At 51.6% G+C, this 23,420-nt stretch overlaps 2 protein-coding genes across 5 annotated transcripts; both read right to left on the bottom strand.

Moving 5' to 3' along the window:
- Positions 1 to 226: 226 nt before the first annotated feature.
- Positions 227 to 7,537, bottom strand: LRRC61 (leucine rich repeat containing 61). 4 transcript variants are annotated; one of them, XM_066363008.1, is made up of 3 exons: positions 7,158 to 7,529; positions 6,556 to 6,673; positions 227 to 1,721 (listed from the first exon to the last, which is right to left on the bottom strand). In XM_066363008.1, the coding sequence occupies exon 3, from the start codon at positions 1,554 to 1,556 to the stop codon at positions 759 to 761; it is 798 nt and encodes a 265-aa protein (XP_066219105.1). In that variant the 5' UTR covers positions 1,557 to 1,721; positions 6,556 to 6,673; positions 7,158 to 7,529; the 3' UTR covers positions 227 to 758. The 4 variants fall into 4 exon arrangements, 3 of the variants coding, with proteins under 3 accessions (XP_066219105.1, XP_066219106.1, XP_066219104.1); XM_066363009.1 differs by lacking the exon at positions 6,556 to 6,673 and adding an exon at positions 3,107 to 3,172; XR_010748847.1 differs by lacking the exon at positions 227 to 1,721 and adding an exon at positions 5,828 to 6,460 and having other exon boundaries at positions 7,158 to 7,537.
- A 5,613-nt stretch (positions 7,538 to 13,150) lies between these two features.
- On the bottom strand, positions 13,151 to 21,227 carry ATP6V0E2 (ATPase H+ transporting V0 subunit e2). Its single transcript, XM_066363005.1, has 4 exons — positions 21,003 to 21,227; positions 18,300 to 18,347; positions 15,280 to 15,392; positions 13,151 to 14,879 (listed from the first exon to the last, which is right to left on the bottom strand). The coding sequence occupies exons 1-3, from the start codon at positions 21,104 to 21,106 to the stop codon at positions 15,299 to 15,301; spliced, it is 246 nt and encodes an 81-aa protein (XP_066219102.1). The 5' UTR covers positions 21,107 to 21,227; the 3' UTR covers positions 13,151 to 14,879; positions 15,280 to 15,298.
- Between the last annotated feature and the right edge of the window lie 2,193 nt (positions 21,228 to 23,420).

Here is a 23,420-nt window from a genome sequence, read left to right as displayed (position 1 = left end):
GTGGGGACCCCCAGCAAGGAAAGGCTGGGAAAGCCTCACAGGAGAAAGCAAAGCTCCGGGGGAGCAGGGCACCCAAGACAGGGGCCGGGGCCTCCCACATGCTCCTCCTCCCCACAGGGGAGACCAGAGGGGGCAGGGACCCCATCCTGCTCTCAGGAGCTCATGCTCACGTGAAATGACAAGCAGTGATGCAAATTATTGATAAAACACAAGTATTTAATGGGGATTAGTGTGGGTGGGAATGGGCAATAAAGGCTCCAGGGGGCCGGGGGCCAGGGCAGATCTGGAAGGGGGTCAACGCCGGCTTCCGTATTTCGCTCTGCTCATGTGCTCCTCCAGGATCATGGGCACAGGAGGCTTCCCGGCCTTGCCTTGACCGCTGTCACCTCAAGGAGAAGCCGCTCTCCCACTAAGTCTCAGCAGGGATGGCAGCCAAGGCGCAGGCCCCTTCCCCAGGCGCATGTCCTGGGCGGAGAACAGCCTCCCAGGGCCTGCTGCTCCTGGAGCAAGCTCCCAAGGCCCTTGCACCTGGGAGCGGCTTTGCTGGGAATGCAGAGCCAAGTTTGCTTGCGGTAGAAGTGGGTGGGAGTCTGCTCTCAGGTATGGAGATACACGAAGAGACAGTTTGGAGGGACAGTGATCGGCGTGATGAAACCGCGAAGACAAGTGCAGAAGCAGGACGGGAGATGTGGGCAGCTGGGCCACAGACAGCCAACCCAGCAGCTATGTGCCCGGCAGCCCTGGGCCATGGGGTGCATTCAAAACACAAAGGACGACGCAGCCCCCATGGGGCTGAGCGCTTGCGCAGCCCGAGCCAGGCTGTCCCGGGCCTGCCGGTCCAGCTCATGGCACTCCTGCAGAGTGTCCCGGAACTGCCGGCAGGCCTCCTCCAGGATGGAGCTGCTCCGCACCGGCTGGGACTCCCAGTAGCCTGGCTCCACCCAGGGCTGGGCCTTGTGGGCACCAGGGCCTGCACTGGAGCTGGGGCCCGGGCTGGAGCTGGGCCACAGGGAGCGGTCCAGGTCACGGCACAGCTGGTAGAGCTCGCTGCCGCGGCCCGTCACACGCTCCCCGTCGATGACCTTCAGGCCAGGCAGCAGCTCAAGGACCGCAGCCCCGTAGGAGGGGCTGGCGCAGAGTGGGTTGCTGAGCCGGGCCAGAGGGTCACGGAGCCGCAGGTGCTCCAGGCTGCGCAGCCCGCCCAGGCACTGCAGCTGGCTGGGCGTGGCCAGCAGGTTGCCAGCCACATTGAGACTCTGCAGGTTCTCGCAGGCGGCCAGCGGCTCCAGCCCCCTCAGCCGGTTGTTGGCAACGTTGAGGACCGCCAGCTGGCGCAGAGAGGCCAGGGGGCCCAGCTGGGCAAGTGCATTGCCCGACAGGTCCAGCCACTCGAGGCCCAGGCACTGGCCCAGGCAGCCCAGGTCCACCAGCCCCAGGCCACGCAGCTTCAGCAACAGGATGGACTCCAGGGCGAACTCGCCCGAGCGCGACCTGAGCATCTGGGGTGTGACACGCACCCCTTCAGCCTCTGCTGGCTTCTCGCAGTCTGGCTCCATGTGATGGAGTGGGGCCAGGTGACCTGGGATTGACTGTCTGTCGTAGGGACACGGGCAGCACTGGGGGCCAGCTGGCTGTTCACCCCAGAAGAGCCAACACTGACCCTGACTGGGCCGGTACCAGATGCCTGTTTCCAACACCACTGCTCACAGTCCAGCAGGTTCCTAAGGAGAAACAATTAGACAGTCAGCAGGCCTCTCCTACACCTCTGTGACCCTGAAGCAGGTAACAGTACAAAGTGCCACCCAGCCTCCACCACGAGGGCCAGACACCCAGGTGGCCCAGCAAGACCTTAGGACTAGGATGCAAGTCTAAGACGCAGGAGTACGAAAGGCCCCTCAGAGGAGGCGGGGTCAGGCCCAGACCCCACCCCAGAGGACTCTGGACAGCATTCAGGCCCAGTGTTGCCAATTCTTCCTATTTCCAAACCTGCACTGGGGACAAGATCTCATCAGTTTATTTTTTTCACAACCACTCATGAGCTCTCCGTTTTACCCATCTAAATATATTTTGAATAGATAACAGGTCACCATATCACCAATCCCCTTTGTCCCCCCTGGAGAGCCTTGCACAGGTGACCATTAACAGGATCACCTGGGCCTGGCTATTCACTCAACAATGTTCTTGACATAATTTTTAAAAATTATTAGCAGTAAGCCCTGGCCGGTTGGCTCAGTGGTAGAGCGTCAGCCTGGCGTGCAGGAGTCCCAGGTTCGATTCCCGGCCAGGGCACACAGGAGAAGCACCCATCTGCTTCTCCACTCCTCCCCCTCTCCTTCCTCTCTGTCTCTCTCTTTCCCTCCCGCAGCCAAGGCTCCATTGGAGCAAAGTTGGCCCGGGCACTGAGGATGGCTCTGTGGCCTCTGCCTCAGGCGCTAGAATGGCTCTGGTTGCAACAGAGCAATGCCCCAGATGGGCAGAGCATCACCCCCTGGTGGCCGTGCCGGGTGGATCCCAGTCAGGCGCATGAGGGAGTCTGTCTTGACTGCCTCCCTATTTCCAACTTCAGAAAAATACAAAAAAATAAAAATAAAAATTATTAGCAGTAAATTCAAAATGGCTTCTAGATTAGATTAGGTGGGCCAGTTTGTAACCTCTGGTCCTTCAGGGGACTAGCCTTCCGTCCTAGACGAGGAAACAGGCTGAAGGCGGGGACAAGGACACCTGGGGATAAGAGGCAGCACTGCCAGACCCCTCCCCCCCCACACCAGGACTCTCCACCCCCTCCCCCGCACCACCCATTCAAACTAGCTCTTCACTCTGGTGTCAACAGAACAGCCTCAACCACTGTTCCAGCTGCAAACATGATGTTGTTTCTAAAGAAAGCAACTGGGCTGGAGAGGTGGGACCATCCTGGAGGGAGGGGTAGGGTGACACCACAGTTGGTTCCAGGAAGGCAGGGGAGGGGCCTTTCAAATTACCAGTGGCTATGGGACAGCAGAAGCCCAAGTGCCAGTGCAGGACAGGACGAGCACGAGGGAGGTGGGGGGGTGGGAGGCTGCCGCCTAGAGGGGTCAATGTTTCCCCAGAGTGGAACACAAGAAGGCACCTCTGCTCCAAGTGGCAGCGTCCCAACTCTGCAGACTGGTCAGGCCCGGGCCAGGCGGGGTGACGCCTGCAAAGAACCATGGGACTATTCACTGCTGTTGACAAAACCTGGGACTCCAGAGTGTCGGCAGTCCCAAGTCCAAGCCTGCATTTCCATAATCAAGGCCACTTTGTACTCCCCACCCAGGAAACCAGGCCAAGAAACTCCTCCCACGCCCCTTGCAGGAGAACTGGGGAGGCTGCTTACAGCTCAACCCCAGCCCCATCTCTGAGAAGGGGGTCCCTATATCTCTATCTAGCTCCCACGTGGTCTGCAACATTCCAGCAATTTCTCGTTTAGATCTCATTTCTTTCCAAGAGACTGGAGGCATCTAAGTCTGGGTCACTATGTGAATAGAAGCTACTAGGGTCAGTCAGCGGGGATTGGGGCAGTCCCCTGTACATCTAGTTAAAACTGCTCTGGCCCAGGGGGGGTGGCAAAGGGCACTAGACACCTGCTACAAATGCACTAGCAGACAAGGACCCCACACCGAGGGCAATGGAGTGATGCAGAGGGAGGAGAGTCTAGAACAACGTGCAGGGACCTGGCCATGTGACTGCATGAAGATGCTCCCTTCTCAAACAGTTGGGACACAGATGGGACAGGCTGGGGAGCAAGACCTCCAGTTTGAGGTGGTCCTGTGGCGTCGAGCTTAGTAGATGACATTCTAAGCTGAAGGGATCCAGGCATGGCCTGCAGAGGTGCCTGGTGAAAGCGTGTGGCACAACAGCCCAGAGTTTTGGGGGACACAGAGCTCTTTCATTATCTGTAGGCCTCTTGGCAGGAATATGCATATCCTCCCCAGAAAGGCACTATTTGAGGGTGAAAGTGGCCACTATCTGAGTGGTGTACAGTGGAGAGGTCAAGGGTGGAAATCAGGAAAACACAACCTTGACAAGGCTGAATGAGGATATGGCTGAGCAGCCAGAGGGGGAAGTCGTGACCTATAAGGAGAACTATCAGCACTGTGTTCAAATGCCCCGCTGGGCTCAGGGGCACTCTCAGGTGAAGGGGAGGCTGCAGCAGCCCATGAGGGTGAGGGCCCAATGCCCTGAGGAGCTGGGTGACTGTTTAGATGGACATGTTAGCTGTGAAGAGTAGGAGAGATTAAGGGGAGCAGGCAGAGCAAAGGAGCGACGGAGAGAACCTTGAGAACTGTGTGTGCTCCCCACCTGAAAGCTAGGAGGAACTCCTTTTGCAGAAAAGGAAACAGTGGAGCCCTGGCCGGTTGGCTCAGTGGTGGAGCGTTGGCCTGGCGTGCAGGAGTCCCGGGTTTAATTCCCGGCCAGGGCACACAGGAGAAGCGTCCATCTGCTTCTCCACCCCTCCCCCTCTCCTTCCTCTCTGTCTCTCTCTTCCCCTCCCACAGCCAAGGCTCCATTGGAGCAAAGTTGGCTTGGGCATTGAGGATGGCTCTGTGGCCTCTGCCTCAGGCGCTAGAATGGCTCTGGTTGCTGCAGAGCAATGCCCCAGATGGGCAGAGCATCGCCCCCTGGTGGGCATGCCGGGTGGATCCCGGTCGCGCACATGCGGGAGGCTGTCTGACTGCCTCCCTGTTTCCAACTTCAGAAAAATACAAAAAAAAAAAAGAAAAAAAAAAGAAAATGAAACAGTAGAGAAGAGAGATCACGAGGAAGCTGAAACCAGGCCCTCCAAGCCCAAGGACCCATGCTCTCCAGCAGCCGTGGGTCTCGTGCCCTCGCCTGCAGTTACATGAACAGCACCACGTAGTTTTGGAGGCAAAATGCTGACCCTCCTGTGCAACAATGACCTCTGCTCTTCTCATGGTCCCGTCTCACCACAAAGCCATACACCTCAACCAGGCAGGTCTGGGCACAGCCTGTGCCCACCCACCCATGCAAACACACCTACTGTAACGCACAAGCCAGGAGTGGGCTCTGTGTGATGAGAGAATGGCTCATCCTCATCCACACCCACATGTCAGCATTTCTCTAAAAATAGGAGTCTTCCTGGTCCTGTCATGCAAATGAGCCGACAGTGACTAATGGCCCAAAGTGTGAGTTTGAGACAAGGACTTGGTTGCATAGATGAGACAGTGACTATGACACAGTGGACACTTGGGTGTCAGGAAGGCTCATGTGCCCTGTGCATTCACCCTTTGCTGACTGTCAGTTTACCTGTGGAGGAAGTGGGCCAAAAACAATGCCCAGGAGTCCACCAGTAAAAAGTTTACTGTGACACTTCTCACAATAGATGACAAATGCACATTTGAGGACAACTACCAGATGGAGACCCTCGGGCTACACCCTGGGGGGCAGTCAAAAAGGCACCAGTGGGCTCACATTGACAGGCCCAGCACTGGGAAGCAAGAGGTACGGGGGGCTGGAGCAAGTGAGAAGTGGGGGCAGCAGATACTTGCAGTGCTGGGAGTAGGTGGAAAGGGCTGAGCTTTGGGATGGGAGGGAAAAGGCTGGGCTGTGTCTCTAAACAGAGAAACAGGTGCAGCGGGAAGAAGCGTAAGGTACAAACACAGGAGAGAGAAGGATGGCAGGACCTTCCCGAGGGGAGGGTGCCAGAGCATCTGTGGTGGGCAGGTTTATCCCCAAAGATGAGAATCTATCGTATTTCCCCATGTATAAGACACACCCTTTTTCAAGAAACTCAGGGTCTAAAAACTGGGTGCGTCTTATACAGTGGTTGTGGCATTTCAAATGCTATAGATGGAACTGAGGACGAGGCAATATACAAAGACGGTGATTCATCATCAGACACAGATGAGGACAAACTAATGGATGGGAGTTTTGACAGCGTTGAGGACTTGTATCAATTTTATGATGAATAAAACTTGAGTTCAATAACTTTATGTAATTTTGTTCAAATTTTGCGCCCCAGAACTAAGGTGTGTCTTATACATGGGGAAATACGGTATTTCTTCTGAGAGAGCAAAGAGGGAAGGATGCCTGTGGTGGCAGCAAGTCCTTGGGCGTGGGCAGAAGGAACTGAGGCACTTTATGGGCAGGAGCCTAGATTCCCAAGGGGAAACCATGTGCTCACAGAGGCACCAACCTGCTGGCTGAGCCCGGGACTGGGGGGCAGGACGAGGGGGGGGGGGGCTCAGCGCTTCACCATGTGCTGGCTCCGAGGATTAGAGACTTCCAACCACCATTACCAGGACTTTCCCACGTGCATGGCCAGAAGGAAAAGGGCCACTTTTCCATTTTCTTGTGCCTGCTGCACCCCAGGGGCCTCGTGCAGAGCTCAGCCCGCCCTGGGCATTTGGTAAGTATGATCGACCTCTCTCTGAGTCTTCACTCGGGCCAGTCCCACTGGCCGCCTCTTCTCTCAGCTCCTGAGCTGGGGGAAAGGCAGGTGTCTGTCCCGCAGGCCCTAGATTTCAAAGCAGTAACCAGGCCCTCAAACCTTCGGGGTCTCATCCCCCACCCACTCACCTGTGAGGAGATGGACAGGTGCTGAGGAAAAGGACGGGAGAAATGTGTGGGAGAGCAGAGCAAGCCACTGCATATTTTTGGGTTTTGTCCCACATGCAAATGTGGCTACGTGCAAATCCTAAGAAAGATGTTTCAAATAATCGTGCTTTAGATTTCACATTATGCAAAAGTGACATAAAATGAGATCCGTTTTAAAACTGCACACCAGCAAGAAGAATCCTTTGCTCTCTCCTGCAGCTTTTCTTTCCCTAACGGGTTGAGAGCGGGAAGTCCAGAGCCAGCCCACGTGTCCAGAGCCAGCTCACGTGGGTCTAAACCCTGGCTGCTATACCCATCAGCTATGACCGTGCACGGATGTGCTTGGGTTTCCTTAAGCAGCCACCCCCCCACCCCAGGTTTGCAAAGGACTGAGTTCATGTACATAACAGAGTGATTAATGGACACGGGTACATTCTGGCCTCACCTGGTGTTTGTTTTGGGCACCGGGAAGGGGTGGCCAGCCTGAGAGGGGAACACCTGGGCAAGCTGCCTCCGCCCTCCCCAGCCCCGCCTCAGCGTCCACTTCTGTGAAACAGGACCACCACGCCCTGTCCCCGGCTTACCTAAAGCCAGAGGTCCGGGATCTGGCCAGCCGCCCGCTAAAACTAGGCTGGTGAAACTATATAGCCGGGCGCAGCTCCCACAGTAGCCGCCCCGAACCTAGTGGCGAGCCGCCAGCGCAGCCCAACAACGCCTAGGAAACCGCAGAAGCCACCGGAAACGCCCGGCAGAACCTGAGGGAGCTTCCACTTCCGGGAGGGCAAGGGCCTACTTCCGGGATCAACAGCCCGTGCCTGACCCAACCTGCGGTTGGTGAAATTTCTCAGCCCGGCTCGCACCGAATGCGCAGGCGAGGGCGACTGAAGCCGGAAATGATGGGGAATCTTACCGTCTCCTCGCAGGAAGTCGTGTCCTGCTCTATTACCCGGATTGTTTCTTACTATTAAGGTGACCAACTTTTTTCCAATGAAAAAGAGGACAAAAATAAATTGAAGAAGACAATATCCTAAATAAAAGAAACATTTTATTCATTGCACCAATAATACACTATAATATGATAAATGCATAATAAAAACATTTGTAATATTTTATATTGTAATTATGCTTACATGTCCATTAATTTTTAATAATTGTAAGAAAAAAGTACTTATTTAGATACAAATACATCACATCACACGCAATGGATCGGCTCTGCATGGATCAAATACAGACATTTACAGATTAGTCTTCCAATATCAAAAAGGAGGACATGTAGGAGGACACTTTTTGAGGGAGAACGGAACTTACAAAAGAAGAACTATTCTCCCTAAAGGAGGAGGATTGGTTAACTTATATAAGTTACTACTTCCGTACTGCTAGTTAGCAGTATGGCCTTGGAGAATGCAGTCACACGTGCTCCTGGCTAATGGTGGCCTAGTCTTCCCCATCTGCTAAGCAGTCCCCAGCTCCTTCGACTGTAAGCTCTCTGCACCGCAAACCTACGGAGCACAACCCCGGTCTCGTGCGCATGTGCAGGCATATAATCTCAAGAACGATGGTGATAGGCATTGTCTGGGTCTCTTCTTGGCGTGAGGATTTACCCAGGATGTCAGGAAACCCTACCCAGTGTCTCAGGACAAATTCCCATGCCTAGCGATGCCCTGAAGGCCAAATGTGAATGTATGTGATCATGACCACTGAGCACTCCAGCACCTTCCCACATCGTACCATCCAGGGGCCAAAGAGCTGCCTCAGGTGGCCAGATGGAAAGTGCCTCTCACTCCCACTGTGGTCCTACCTAGGCACCACGGTGCCCAACTGTCTCACAGACTACCCTGAGCTGCTTTCTAGAGTCAGACAAATTCTAGGACCTTCGCCAGTCCGCTGTGTTCTTTAGCAAGCGTGGTCTGTTTTTTACCGTCTCCTTCCAGTGCTCCTTCTCTGTTCTCAAGTAAATCAACTCTAGGTATAACCCTTCAGCTTAGGCTAAAACTAGGACCCCTGCAACAAAAGTATACATCTTTACACTTTATCCAAGTTATTTTATATATTACTTTAATTTCCCTATGCCTCAGAGATGGGTGTATTGGTTTCTCTGACATATAGATGAGGACACAGTCGCACGGCATGTTGAATGAAAGTAGGAGATGGAAGGAGCACACATTTTTTAATTGTGTTGGTACATAGCGGTCCATACAGAATGGACTCAGAGCTGGTCTTTTTGCAGTGTTAACCCACAGGCACTCTGAAACCAGGGGTGATTTGATTGCAGAACTAGGAGACACAAAATTATATATATATATATATATATATATATATATATATATATATATGATAGAATTTAGTAAGTTGGCTGGGTTTAATAGTAAAATCAAAATCTTCCACATATGAAAAAGCAATATAAAGGAAGGAAAGATTACATTTTATTAGCAATTTTTAAAAAGATTAAACATCATGGAAAAAACAAGAAATGCAAAAAATCAGTGTTTAAAAAAATCTTTAGACCTCACTAAGGACTGCCTGACCAGGTGGCGGCACAGTGGATAGAGTGTCAGACTGGGACGCGGAGGACCCAGGCTCAAAACCCCGAGGTCGCCAGCTTGAGCACGGGCTTATCTGGTTTGAGCAAGGCTCACCAGCTTGAGCCCAAGGTCATTAGCGTGAGCAAGGGGTCACTTGCCCTGCTGTAGCTCGCCAGTCAAAGTACATATGAGAAAGCAATCAATGAACAACTAAGGTGCTGCAACAAAGAATTGATGCTTCTCATCTCCCTTCCTGTCTGTCTCTCCCTATCTGTCCCTCTCTCTGTCTCTGTCTAAAACCAAAACCAAAAACAAAACCAAAAAAAACCTCACTAAGGACTATAGAAAGAATACCCGAACATATAAGGCATATAATGTTCAGGGTTATCTTACCACAATTTTTTAATTTTTATTTTACAGAGACAGAGAGAGAGTCAGAGAAAGGGATAGATAGGGACAGACAGACAGAAACGGAGAGATGAGAAGCATCAATTATTAGTTTTTTCGTTGCGACACCTTAGTTGTTCATTGACTGCTTTCTCATATGTGCCTTGACCGTGGGCCTTCAGCAGACCGAGCAACCCATTGCTTGAGCCAGCAACCTTGGGTCCAAGCTGGTGAGCTTTGCTCAAACCAGACAAGCCCATGCTCAAGCTGGAGACATTGAGGTCTCGAACCCGGGTCCTTTCGCATCCCAGTCCGACGCTCTACCCACTGCGCCACCGCCTGGTCAGGCAAATGTTCAGGGTTAGATTTAACATCGTAAAGATATCAGTTCTCTCTAAAATAATCTACAAATTTGAGTAAATCCCAATAAAAATTCTAACAAGTTTTTTTGAACAGACTAGGCAATTCCAAAGTTCAAAAGGAAAAATAAACAAGAAAAGGCAAAAAAAAAAAAAAAAGCCAAGATCCTGGCAGAATGAAAGTGGCATGGAATTGAAGAGTTAATATGTAAAAGTAATGTGATTAATAGCTGGCATTTATTGACAAGCCAGGCACTTTAATCCATTCTCTCAGCTCATATTCGCCACCTCTAAGACATGGGCATTACTATTCTACCAACTCGGCAATAAAGCTGAAGCTCAGAAAATATTAAGTAACTTTCACTCAACTACTCATCAGTGGAGCTGGAATTTGAACCCAAGCAGCTCAATTCTCAGTTCTGCAGCTCAGTTCCAAAGCTAAGCTGAGCTGCTCAGGCAAGGCAAACGGCTTTGGGAAGCTGGGAGAAAGACAGAAGAGAAAAATATGTTTTCCGAATCAATTGCTGTGGACCAAGCGCACAGCTGTAGCAGCTGGTATCACAACTGGTCAAGGTTGCAGCCTCTGCAGGGGTTCATCAGGGCCATGCACCCCTGCTGCATGAGACACAGAATGAGCAGGTAAGGAAAAACACCATCCTAACATCTTCCAGTTCTTTGTCAGGGGGGCAAAAGGCTGATCTTTTCAGCAGGGAGGAAAAACTTTGCTGCCATCATGGTCCCTGATCCTGAGGTTAGGAAGTTGAGGTAGGGGTTCTGTGGCTTTCTGATAACATCCATCCCAGCCATACCCACTGCCCCTTTTCAGGGAAGATGCCTGCAGGGTAAGCTCAAGGTACTACTGGGCTAGGTGTGACGCCAGAGCTCCCTCCCTCACCTGGTCTCCAATGAGCTTCCAGCTTATTGCTGGACCAGATGGTGCTGGGATTAGAGAACATTCAGAAACCCAATAATCTTCTAAAGCACGGGCACTTCCATCTCCCCAGGACGTGGCCCAGGTCAGAGGCTTCATGCCTGCTGGGGAAGGTTCACAGGGCACCCTGGCACTCAGGATACCAACTCTCATCAAGGTTTCCCAATCTCTTTTGCAGGAGCGCTGGGTTGATAAACTGATTAAATTTTTAGCAATCACTTGAGAGGTCAAATCTAGAGTAGTGATTCCCCATGTTGAAGGGGACCTGGCCCCTCAGGGAACACTTTTCAATGGCTGGAGACCTATATGGTTGTCACAGGTGGGAGCAGAGAGAACAGTTCTATTGGCATCTGGTGACTGTGGGCGCTGCTAAACATCTTACAATGCACAGGACAGTGCCCTGAGCCCCCAACAAAGAATTATGCAGCCTAAAGTGTCCAGTGCCCAGGCTGGTAAACCCTGTCTAGAGGGTTTCAGCTAGCATAAAAACCCTGAGGACACTTGTTTAAGTTGCAAAACCTTGAGTCCCAACTGTGACATGCTGATCCAGCAGGGTCTGGAGTGGGCCCCAGGAATCTGCATTTTTACACACTCCAGGTAATTCTAGTGTAGGTGGACCATAGTCCTCCCTGAGACATTCCACTTCTTGATTTCAAAACTCTGGTCCCTGGACCTGTGCCAGCCTAATATCACCTAGAGCACTTGTGAAAAGTCTGGGACTTGGACCTGGCCGGTTGGCTCAGTGGTAGAGCACTGGTCCGGTGTGTGGAAGTCCCAGGTTTGATTCCAGGCCAGGGCACACAGGAGAAGCACCCATCTACTTCTCCACCCTTCCCTCTCTCCTTTCTCTCTATCCCTTTCTTCCCTTCCCACAGCCAAGGCTCCACTGGAGCAAAGTTGGCCTGGGCGCTGAGGATGGCTGCATGGCCTCTGCCTCAGGTGCTAGAATGGCTCCAGCCACAACAGAGCATCTCCCCCTGGTGGGCATGCCGGGTGGATCCCAGTTGGGCGTATGCGGGAGTCTGTCTGACTGCCTCCTGGCTTCTAACTTCAGAAAAATACAAAAAAAAAAAAAAAAAAAGTCTGGGACTCTTGCTCCAACCCTAGAGAGGCTATCATAATTGACCTGGCCCCAGCATTCTGTGGGTCTGTTTAGTTCCAAGTGATTCACATGCTGGTTTGTTAACACACACACAGGATGGGCTGTTAGTGTAGACACTTTGGTCATCTGCCCTCACTTTTCAGATGTCACAAGTCTAAGTCTAGCAAAATTGTGGTGGTCATCAACTGTTTTCATTCCTGGAAACCCCAAGGTTTATAAACAAAGGTCACTTCCAGCCCCTAGAGGTGATTATCAGGAGCAACCATAACCCCAGGCTCCACGCCCCCTTCTCACACTCTCATTTTATCAAGGATCCTATTTCTGTTTGAAGCAACAGACATGCATCAAGAGGCCTTGTTTTAGGGGCTTGATCAAGTAGGGTGATGTCGTGGCGTTCAGTCATCTGTATGTACCTCCCCTACCCCACTGAGAGTCTGGGCTAGTTGATCTATCAGGAAGTTGAGAATGTCAGAGATTGTTGGGAAGCCTGGCATCAGAGCAAGAAGTTGGCAAGGCACCTTATCTCTTTGCCCTTTGGAGTCCCCAGGCAGTGCCTGGCACCTGCTTGGTAAGTATTAGCCATGGTGGTTGTTACATATGGAATCATCTGAGAACTGACCCTGCTTCCCGCTAAGAGCTGCACCCTAAATCCACTAGGGCAACCCGACCTAACATCATGCTTCCCTGGTGGCACCGCAACAACAGGTCTCTGGAGGTCTCCACCCTGTGCGAGTGCTGCCCTCTGTTGCCCACCCTGTGTGTGTGCAGCTTAGCTTGTAGCCTTTGTCTTTTCCTGGGTCCACTGCCCAGAGCTGGCCCCATCCATCCTAGCCTCTTCCTCTCCCACAACCGACACACTAATCACCTTAGCTCCTATGAAGACCTTCAATCCGCCCACTTGTCACCACCCGTGACCTGGGGCCCTATCACCAGGCTCCTGTTTATTGTTCACCCTGTAAAGTTCATCCTAGAAATCAAATTGGGTCATGTCTGTCTCTGGCTTTCAAGCCCTTTTGTGGTTTCACATTGCCCTTTGGATCAACCCAAGTTCTCCAGCCGTGGTCAGGCCCTCTGAGGTCTGGTCCCTCCTCTATGCACCTTCCCACCCTAATCTTCTTTCAGCTGGCTCCTCCCTGACCTTGAAGTGCCAGCTCCTTGTGCTGGCTGTCCCCCTGCCCCACGCAGGACATGGATCCTTGCCCAGGCCAAGTCAGGCATGCAGCAGGTAGATTCGGGCCCACAGCTAGCTATTTAGGAATGAGGCAGGCTACGCTCCAAGGTTGGGGACCAGCTTTATTGCACAGCCCGTGAGCTGCTCACTGTGTAATCAGGGGCCCAGGTGACTGGTGGTCCACATTCCACTCGAGCAAGTTCTCCACTCCTCCTTCTCCTGCCAGGCTGGTTCCGGCAGGATCCCGAACAGCTGCATGGCCCTTCAGGCTCAGGAAAATGTAGTTCAGTGTTCAGGTCCCAGAGCTGCAGCTTCAAGCAGCTGCCAGTCCCCTTTCCTGTCCCCCAAACCCCCAGCTGAGGACATAGGAATCCGGTGGGCAGGGGGGAGAAGGCCAGCTAACGTGGACCGAGCCAAGCCTCTGCCACCAAACAGTGATTTCCTGTCATTCATGAGTCACTAGACACAGATTGGGTTTTCTGTACAACAGACATACAACACTCCCACTCCGGGAGGGCCATAGAGGTCAGACGGGAAGGGAATTTGAAAGAGGGGAAGTGGGATGTCACAGAGACCCTAGCCTGAGCCCTGAGCAACAGGCCAAGCCCAGACAAAGAAATCTGGGTCCAACGCCTCACATTCTACCACTGATCTGTCCAAAAACGACACCCACCAAGTGGAAGGAAGGCCAATCAAATAAATAATCAATAAATACACGAGATTGGCTTCTTCCTCCAGGGAGGCAATGCAGCAGAGGGGACCCCGATTAGCTCTAGAACTGAGGTCAAGTGTCTGAGATCTCAGCCTCAGCTCTCCTGCAAGGTGAGGGCACGGACAGGGGGTCCCGGGACCCCTCTGGTCTGCTGCCTGCACAGCCAGTCAGGCCGATACCCCTCCGTCCCCACCATCCCAGCCCGCCCGGGGCACACAGGTTGGTGCTGGCCCCAGGAGCCCACAGTGCCTCCCAGACCTTACCGACACTTGTCTTCTTTCACTGTCCCAGCTCAGGTGACCTAGAAGCCGCTGGGAGGGGCTCTGAAATCTGCCCTCGCTGTGGCTGAATGAGGCAGAGTCCAGAGCCCAGTCAGAAGCTGCCTCGTTCTGCGCTCTGGGGAGGGGGATGCTATCCCCCGGGGAGGGGCAGGTATGGAAGCAGAGTGGAACAGGTGATTTTGAGGAGGACCAACTTTTTGAGCAGGCCAATTTAAGTGACTTAATAACTATAAAGGATGCTAAACATACAAGTTTCAGTCTGGACCCAAATTGCTATGGGTTTTTTGTTTTGTTTTGTTTTTTGGGGGAGGTTGGTGTGAATGTTTTCCCTTTACTTCAACATTTTCAGAAATTTCACATCTAAATGTGTCAGAAAATAAAATTCCAAGAAAGGCCTTGGCTACTCCCCAATAAGCCCCTCCCTCTACTTCCCGGGTGACGGGGCCCTGGAGGCAGAGGCGCTTCCTAGGTCCCATGGCAGGACGGGGACAGAGCTTTCACTGCCCCCAACTCCCACCCGGCTCGGAGCTCCCCGGGCTAGTTGCCCTTCTTCCCGGGACACAGGGTCTTCTTGGGCTGCCCGGCTGGCAAAGGCCAATCGCAGCCTTGCCCACTCCCGCCCAGGTTCTGCTTGGGAAGCGGCGGTGGGAACATGAGGGTGGATCTCTCCGGCTCCAGCCTGACTCTGAGCTCAGGCTGACGGGCTGGGGATGGGGGTACCCCCGGGAACCGGGCAGGCCCTGAGGGAGGGAAACAGAGGGACCAGGACACGGCGGTGGAAGTGGCAACGAAGGGGTCTCCAGGGACAGCTGAGCCAAGGTCCTCCAGAGAGCTGAGGCACCTGAAAAGCACATCACATGAAGGGTCACCCCCTCGCTGTGGAGACCCCTCTCTATCACCCCCTCCTCGCCTCTGCCCATGCCACGGGGCTTATCTCAACCCTTCCTCTGTCCAGTTCTGCCTCGACACTCCTGGGCCCCAGGCCCCCTCTCAGGACAGATTCTGTGTCCCCGGCCACCCCTTACAGGGCCCCCTGGGGAAGCACCCGAGGACCTTGGTTAGCTGCCCATCCTGGTGCCCAGCACAGCACCAGGTGGGCAGAGAGAAGGTGCTCAGCACTTTTTTTTTCCTAAATAAATGAACACCTGGATCCAAAAGTGAACTCTCACCATGGCCCTGCCTCTTCTCTGCCTCCAGGCAGAGAAAACCCACAGCCCCACCCACAGCCTGAGCCCCAGTACCTGGGCTGAAGTGGAGCGGTCACTCCCACAGGAAGCGCACGTACCAGATGGTCTCGTTCTTCAGCTGTGGCCCAAACAGGGGGTTCAGCTGGGCCAGGATGGCGATGAGCCAGCTGCCAGGGATAGTAGAGTGGGGTGAGCCTGGACACAGCAGGCACCTACCCAGTGTGCCTCATGCCAGGCTTGTGGTCACATGGCCAACCTAGCAGCCCACCGCCAGGCCTGTATTCCAGAGTGAGGGGCCCACAGAGCCACCCACACTCCAACCAGCAGATGGGCTGGGCCTGGGGTTTGTGGGTTTTGGTTTGATGTTCTCTAGATTTATAAGGTCCCTGAGTTGAGGCTGGACCCTGGGATGATGGGAGAGGTAAGATAGTCTCCTGGGGCACAATGGGAGCAACTCCCAGCTGTGCCCACATACATCCCTGGTCTGAGCCACCCCAGTCTACACCTGGAAGCAGAACAAGGCTGGTCTGATGACAGCATGTCAGAATTGCACCCTTTTAGGAGCAAGATGATGGAACTAGCACAATATAAGGAAGTGATGACCAGAACGCCCCACTCCCAGGCCAGCTGGGATAGGACAGTGCCTGTCCTTCAGGCCAGTGAGCACCCCAGGACCATTGGCAGGCTACACTTGTCTGTGGGGGGTGTGGGGAGGATCAAGCCCTGTCATCATGACTTCGTTTGCTCAGAGAAGCAGGCCCCCAAAGACCCAAGAGGTGCACAACTTTGTGTGCCTCAAATGACGGTACCAACGGTGCTCTGTCTGGTTCTGGTGGAAGGTTCCAGTACTTCTGCCTCTGAATGCCCATAGCCGCCAGTCACCTGCATGATGCCCAGGGCGCTGTCAGAAATCACTGCTACTACCCCGAGGTTATGTGTCAGTCTGGTGTTTGTAATTACTCACATCCTGCCTGTACTCTGTCTCCCCTATGTTCCCAGTCACCATCCTCTGCCCTATCCCTGAGCCTTCAAACCCAAGCCCCTCAGAGGCCCTGCCTGGGAGAGATGAGGACATCTGTAAAGCCCTGAAAGACCAAGAAACAGCACAGAGAAAGGACCTTAGAGATGCTCTGTGCAGGGAGAATTCTGAAAAATCATATGCTCCATGAATTTAAACTAACAACTGAGAGTCATCATTATTAACAAGTTTTATTTTTTTATTTTTTATGTGAGAGGAGAGACAGTGAGATAGACCCCTGCATGTGCCCCAACCAGGATCCACCTGCTAACCCTGTCTGGGGCTGATGCTCAAGTACAGAGCTATTTTTAGCACCTGAGGCTGATGCTTGGACCAACCAAGCCATCCTCAGCACCCAGGGCCAAGCTTGAATCAACTGAACCACTGGCTGCAGGAGGGGAAGAGGGAGTGAAGGGGGAGAGGGAGGGAAAGAGAGGTAGACGGTCGCTTCTCCTGTGTGCCCTGAACAGGAACCAAACCTGAGACTTTCATATGCCAGGCCAACACTATCCACTGAGCCACTGGCCAGGGACCAAGTTTTATTTTTTTGTTAATAGGAGGTGAAATATTAATCATCATATAAAGTAAAATTACAACTGACTAATAGGAATAAATAGCTCATGATATAATTAGATAAGACAGGTTCTAACTATGTAACCAGCTCCACATCTGAAGTCAATCATGTAAATTTTTTTGAATGTAGGTATTATCCTATGTCTTTAAAAAATTTGGCAGTCCTGAGAAATATTCCAGGTACTTAAAAAAAATCTATTAACTTTTAAAGAATCGGTATTTCTTCATGTTACCTGTCCTATTTTGATTGTTCTGAAATCAGAACGCCCAACTATGCCAAACTTAACCCATAAAAATGGTGTATGAGACCCAGGAAAATAAAATGGGAAGCCATATAGACCTTGCATGGCTTGATTGATCCTGGGAGAGACCACCCTCAACACCGGAAGGTAGACTTACCCCTCAGTTTGGCAGCCAGGATGATTTAAACATAGAACAATAAAACAGAAAAACTGAGGATGAATCAAGGGGTGGGGTGCCTTTTTTATTTTTAAAGAGGGAAGGGCTATCATGAATGGCAGTTTTAGAAAGACACCATCTAGATGTTGAGGACCTCGAAATTGACTCCCTTGCTCTGTCTAGGTCAGGGGTCTCAAACTCAACTCAGCATGTGGGCCGCAGAGCAAGATCACAGCCGTTCAGCGGGCCACACTAGGTCTATAAAAGGCAACTGTTACGCAACACTTTTCTCACTGCAGTTGAAAACAAAAAAAAATCAGTACAACAAGCACAATCGTACATGCAGTTTACTCAGTGTCACAAAACAACCAGAAACTGTAGTTCGCATCACAACTGCTGTTAACTAAGCTAATATCTAGCTAGGATGCTAGAGAAATGAAAAATACAAGTAGGCCCCTAGGCTTACTTAATTTTATCCAAAATATTTTGAACTTCGTGGATTAGTCTGCGGGCCGCACAAAAGCCCGCGGGCCGCGAGTTTGAGACCCCTGGTCTAGGTTCTCAAATCCCTCAGAATGCCCTTCTGTGTCTCCAGGGCCCCCTTGCCAAGTTTAGAGACTGCCCGACATGTGGCTCTAGCTGGCTACCTCACAACGACCCAGGGGATATGTGCTATAAACACAAATTCCCGAGTGCAACCTTGAGCACTGTGATTTCATGGGTTGAGAGTGCAGCCCTCAAAGCTGTACAGTACTGCATTGTGACGCCAAATCAGGCATGAAAAGCACTGAGCTGGCCCAACTCACTCACTGCACAGATGAGAGAGCTGCAGCCTGGATTCATTACAAAGCTTGTCTGGGTGACATGTTTAGAACCAGAACAGGAATTCATGCTTTCGAGCCCATCGCTCTCTTTGCTATTCCAAACCGTCTCCACTCCTGTGTTCTACAGACTTAACCTTTCATGAACTGAACCTGTCACTGTGGGGACAGAAGAGAGGGCAGGGCGAGAGAGAGGAGGGAGGAAAGGAGGAAGGGAGAAGAAAGGCACTCACTGATTTTGAGCTGGGGAGAGAGGTACTTACAAGAGGTAACAGCAGACGGCAGTGGCTACCAGCATGGTGATGATCACTCTGCAATGGAAGAGGATGTCAGGTCAGTACCATGGGTGGAACCAGGCCAGGGCTCCTGGAGTCAGCCCCTTTCTATTGGTCTTCCCAGTGCCACTAAAACACAGGAGACGGAGTTCTTCTCAGATGGAAAATAAAAGGGCTGTCACCTTATAGGAAGGCCCACCTTGACCATACCCAAGTCATGTTATGATTCCTTCCCTTCATCTCCTCTCTCACCCCCACTACATCTCCATCTTCATGCAGCCATGCTGGGAAAAGATACCCACAGAGCTGCATTTGCAGCAACCCACTGTGGAGGGGGTCTCCAGAATTCAAAATTCACTGGGCAAAAAGGAGAGGAGAAGACACGACAAGAAGCAAGGAGACTGTGAGCCATCTCTGAGGCAGAATGAGCAGCTCTAAAGAGCACAGAGAACAAAACAAAAAGGCAACCAACTGAATCGGAGATGATGTTTGCAAACAACAGCTCCAACATGGGGTTAATATCCAAAATATTTAAATAATTCATATAACTCAACACCGAACAAACAAACAATCCAATTAAAAGATGGGTAGAGGACCTGAACAGGTACTTATACCAAGAAGACATACAAATGGCCAACGGATATATGAAAAGATGCTCAACTCACTAGCTATGAGGGAAATGCAAATCAAAACCACAATGAGCCTGACCAGGCGGTGGCGCAGTGGATAGAGCATCAGACTGGGATGCTGAGGACCCAGGTTCGAGACCCCGAGGTCGCCAGCTTGAGTGTGGGCTCATCTGGCTTGAGCAAAAGCTCACCAGCTTGGACCCAAGGTCGCTGGCTCAAGCAAGGGGTTACTCGGTTTGCTGAAGGCCCACGGTCAAGGCACATATGAGAAAGCAATCAATGAACAACTAAGGTGTCGCAATGCACAACGAAAAACTAATGATTGATGCTTCTCATCTCTCCGTTCCTGTCTGTCTGTCCCTGTCTATCCCTCTCTCTGACTCTCTGTCTCTGTAAAAAAAAATAATAATAAATAAATAATTTTAAAAAAACCACAATGAGAGACTACCTTATACCTGTTAGATTGGCTATTACCAACAAGACAGGTAATAACAAGTGTTGGAGAGGTTGTGGAGAAAAAGGAACCCTCATTCATTGCTGGTAGGAATGTAAACTCATAAAGCCATTATGGAAAACAGCATGGCAGTTCCTCAAAAAATTAAGACTAGAGTTACCATATGACCCAGCAATCCCTCTTTTGAGTATCTACCTAAAAAACTCAATAACATTTATTTGCAAAGATATATGCACCCTTCTGTTCATTGCAGCATTATTCACAGTGGCCAAGACCCAGACAACCATAGTGTCCTTTGATAGATGATTGGATAAAGAAGGTGTGTGTGTGTGTGTGTGTGTGTGTGTGTGTGTAATGGAATACTACTCAGCCATAAGAAAAAGTACTGCCATTTGCAACAACATGGATGGACCTTGAGAGTATTATGCTAAGTGAAAGAAGTCAGTCAGAAAAAGCTAAGAACCATATGATTTCACTTATATGTGGGATATAAAACTGAATCTCACAGTCACAGACAACAGTATGGTGGTGGTTACCAAAGGGAAGGGGGTGGGAAGGTAGTAAAGGGTAAAGGGGGCCAATTCTATGGTGACAGAAGATGATGTGACTGTGTGGTGGGCACATAATGCAATTTACAGATCATGTACCATAGAAACGTACACCTGAAATCCATCTGATCCTATTAACCAATGTCACCTCAATCAATTTATTAAAAAAGAATCACAGGGACTGGCCACCTTGTGTCCACTCAGATGACTGAAGACAGAAGCTTACAATGCAGCAAGGGTGATGAGACACTAAGATGTTTTACAAGGTGAACTGTGGGTCCTGCAGATCTTAAAGAACAAAAACAGCACTCATCTGTCCAAGAGGCCTCAAGCCAGAGCTAAACCGAATCCAAACTAAACCCTGTAACCTCTGACCCAAAGCACTTGCAGTCTGCGCCAGAGAAATGAGCACTTGACCCATTCTTTCAGTATTCCCAAGCACTGTGGGCTGGTCCTGTGCTGAGCACTGGGGTCTACAGTGGCCAACAAGCCCATGTCGGTCTTCGAGGAACTTGTAATCAAGGGGGGACGGCACTTTACAAACGAGAACATGAAGAAGCAGAAACTGGTGAATGGTATAACAGTCCCAGAAATCTGTTCAGGGACCTCCAAAAGCCAACGACGCCGGCTAAAGCATTATTCAATACAAAATACGAGTCACGCACTGGTAAGAGTTTTGTATGCGTTATTTCGCGTAATCCTCAACTGGCTTAAAAATTAAAAGGCAGCCATCATCACCATCCTCATTTTACCTATGAAGAAAGGGAAGCCTGAACGGGTGGCATTCGCTCAAGGTCACAGGCGGTGTGGTGTGAACAGGCTGCCCCAGCGGCTAACCCAGCAGTGACAGGCAGGAAGGGTGGCCCTCAACCGTCTCCCGCGCCAGTCGTCTCTCTGCCTCTCTAAAGACACTCTTTCCGCCCTTTGGCCCCCACCATCGGCCATCTCCCTACTGAACGGGGTCCAGCGCAGACCGAGCAGAAGGCGCGGGGCACCGGTCGTGTTCGTGCATTTGCCCGGGAGGGGTCCGCAGGAGGCTGGGCCCTTGCGCATCCCTTACCCGCGGTTGGGTCCTTTCGGCACGAACCAGGGCCCGGCGATGCCGATGAGGCCCCAGAACGTGGTGAAGATGATGACCGGGAGGGCAAAGGAGTGCGCCGTCATGGCGGGGCGTGGGACGCCCAGATCCGGGTGCAAGACCAGCTGCAGATGTTCCAAGGCCCGCGGGTCCCGGCCGGGCAGTGGGCGCGGAGCGTGCGCAGCAGGGCGGGGCCGCCCAGGGGAGCGCGCTCGGCCAGCCTAATCCGCGCACGCGCTCGCGCACGCGCAGCCTCAGAGGAGAAGGGCAGGGGCGAGGGGATAAAAGTGAGCTAGCTCTTCTAGAATCCAGATCTAGCTAGTTTTGATCAGCTTCTCCAGTTTCCTCATTCTGGCTAAAAGAATTTAGAGGGCAGAGATACATGACAAAATAAACTGCACTATTTAGATAACAAAATGTTGAGAATCAATCGTGGCTTTATAAACCTCATTTGCACGTCTTGGAAACCAGAAGCGGAGAGCACATCCCTGCCCTACCCCCCACTTGCCTGCCAGGGAGTCTGGCTGGCAGACACCTGGATGAGGAACTAGCCAATCTTCACATTGTCTTGTTAAACATTTGGCACGCCAGGGACCCAACCTGGCCTTAAAAGAAGCAATAGGTCTGGAGCACCTTGTGCTCTCTAACGGGTCTGGCAGCAGGGTGGGGGACTGAGGTCTCTCCCTCCCAGCTGACTCTACAGCTATCACCAACATGTCACTTAGAATGCTGGTTACTCAGAGGGTCAGTCATGGGGCGTGGTGGGCCAGATGGATGCCAGGGAGTTGCCATGAAGATTACAGATAGGGAAGGAGAGTGGAGGCTTGGCCAGTACTCTGGACAACGGCAGAGAGCTTGCTGCTTGTTTCAATGCCCTTCAGCTTGTTTTCTTGTGAGGCAAACAAGGGAGTAATCGAGGTTGAAACACTACCTGCAGTAGAGTGGGGGCCAGATCCCAGTCTCCCCAAGGCAACTTGGGCTAGTATCCTCCTTAGGAAACCACCTGAGCATGAGGCAGGTCAGCCACCAGTGGTGTGACCAAGAGGGCACATAGGCTCACTCCAGGAAGACACTTCCCTGTACCGCCCAGAGCTGCAGGAAGAGAAGTGCTCTGGAGCACTCTGTGCAGAGCTTTTGCTTGTCTCACCCTAAAGGAAGGCCCTGGGGGGAGGTAGAGAGATTCTCTTATGTTTCCTATTTGAAGTCAGAGTGTAGCTGCTTCTGCCATGAAGCTAAGGTGACATCCCAGAGCCAAGCTAGCTGTCCCTGGAGCCTGGTCATCTCCTGCCCCTCCCCCAGAGCCTTCCCCAGGCCATGGAGGCTGTGGGCAGCCTCCCTAGGATGCTCCCCACCTCTCCAGGGGGCTGGGGTGCTCCTTTAAACCCCCACCCCTGACAGTCTCTCCCACTTCAGAAAAAGTCCTCTTGCCACCAGAACATGGGGTGAAATCTTTCATGAAGGGATTACTTCCTGAAGCACCTTTAAAATAAACTTGAGATAACCTTTCTGCATATTTCAGTGCTGAGGCCCTGCTCTGCTCAGAAAGGTAAACAGGTAGTTCATCTCCGTCTGGGATGTGGGCTAACTACCTTGTCACTGCCCAGTTTCTGTGCTTAGAGAGTCCCCACCAAAGGGAGATGCTAGAGCAGCGGAGGATCTGCAGAGAGCCTGTTGGCACAACCACAGGGAACGGGGAAGCATGGGGGTCTCCAAGGCAATCCCAGGGTTCCTGCTCCTGCAGAGCCTGTATCAGGACAGTGTGGGTGCCGCCTGGCCGGTGTGGTGGTACAGGAGTCTGTCGGGAGCGTCCATAAGACAGTCCTTCAGATCTTCACCGGCTCCCCATACAATAGAATGGGTGGCTTCTGGGTCACAGCCTCCTACATATAGAGCACTCCCATCTTCTCCCTCCTGAGCACCGCCCCTCGAGTAGCAGGAAACAGAAGGTACCACCAGACCTGGGGAAAACAGGACCCCTGCCCGCAGCCAACTGTGCCCTGAGGTGTGTTCAGTGGAAAAACCACAGACTGGAAACATGATTAGGGCTGTAGAATAATCTGTGAAATTTCAGACTCTCAAATTATATTTAATTATACTTTCTCCAGTATTATTTCATCTTAATGATTTATGTTTGTATTAATGTCTACTAGATGCAGATGATATTGCCTCTGGAGTTTTTTAATGTTTATTGCACTTAAAGAGTTCTCTGTTGATTTGTATCTCCATATCTTTCTATCTTTCTATCTATCTAATTGGCTTACTCTTCTGTGAAAAAAGTCTTGGCCTCTACTATCTGTTTACATATAAAGAAGTTACATTCTTTAGAATAGTATTAATATCAAAATGAACATCAAGTAAGAAATCATCATGTCAAGTGAATTACTTAACTATCTCCTGGTG

The sequence above is a fragment of the Saccopteryx leptura genome, chromosome 2, assembly GCF_036850995.1.
Source record: "Saccopteryx leptura isolate mSacLep1 chromosome 2, mSacLep1_pri_phased_curated, whole genome shotgun sequence".
Classification (NCBI taxonomy): Eukaryota; Metazoa; Chordata; class Mammalia; order Chiroptera; family Emballonuridae; genus Saccopteryx; species Saccopteryx leptura.
This window is presented reverse-complemented; position numbering and strand designations above follow the sequence as displayed.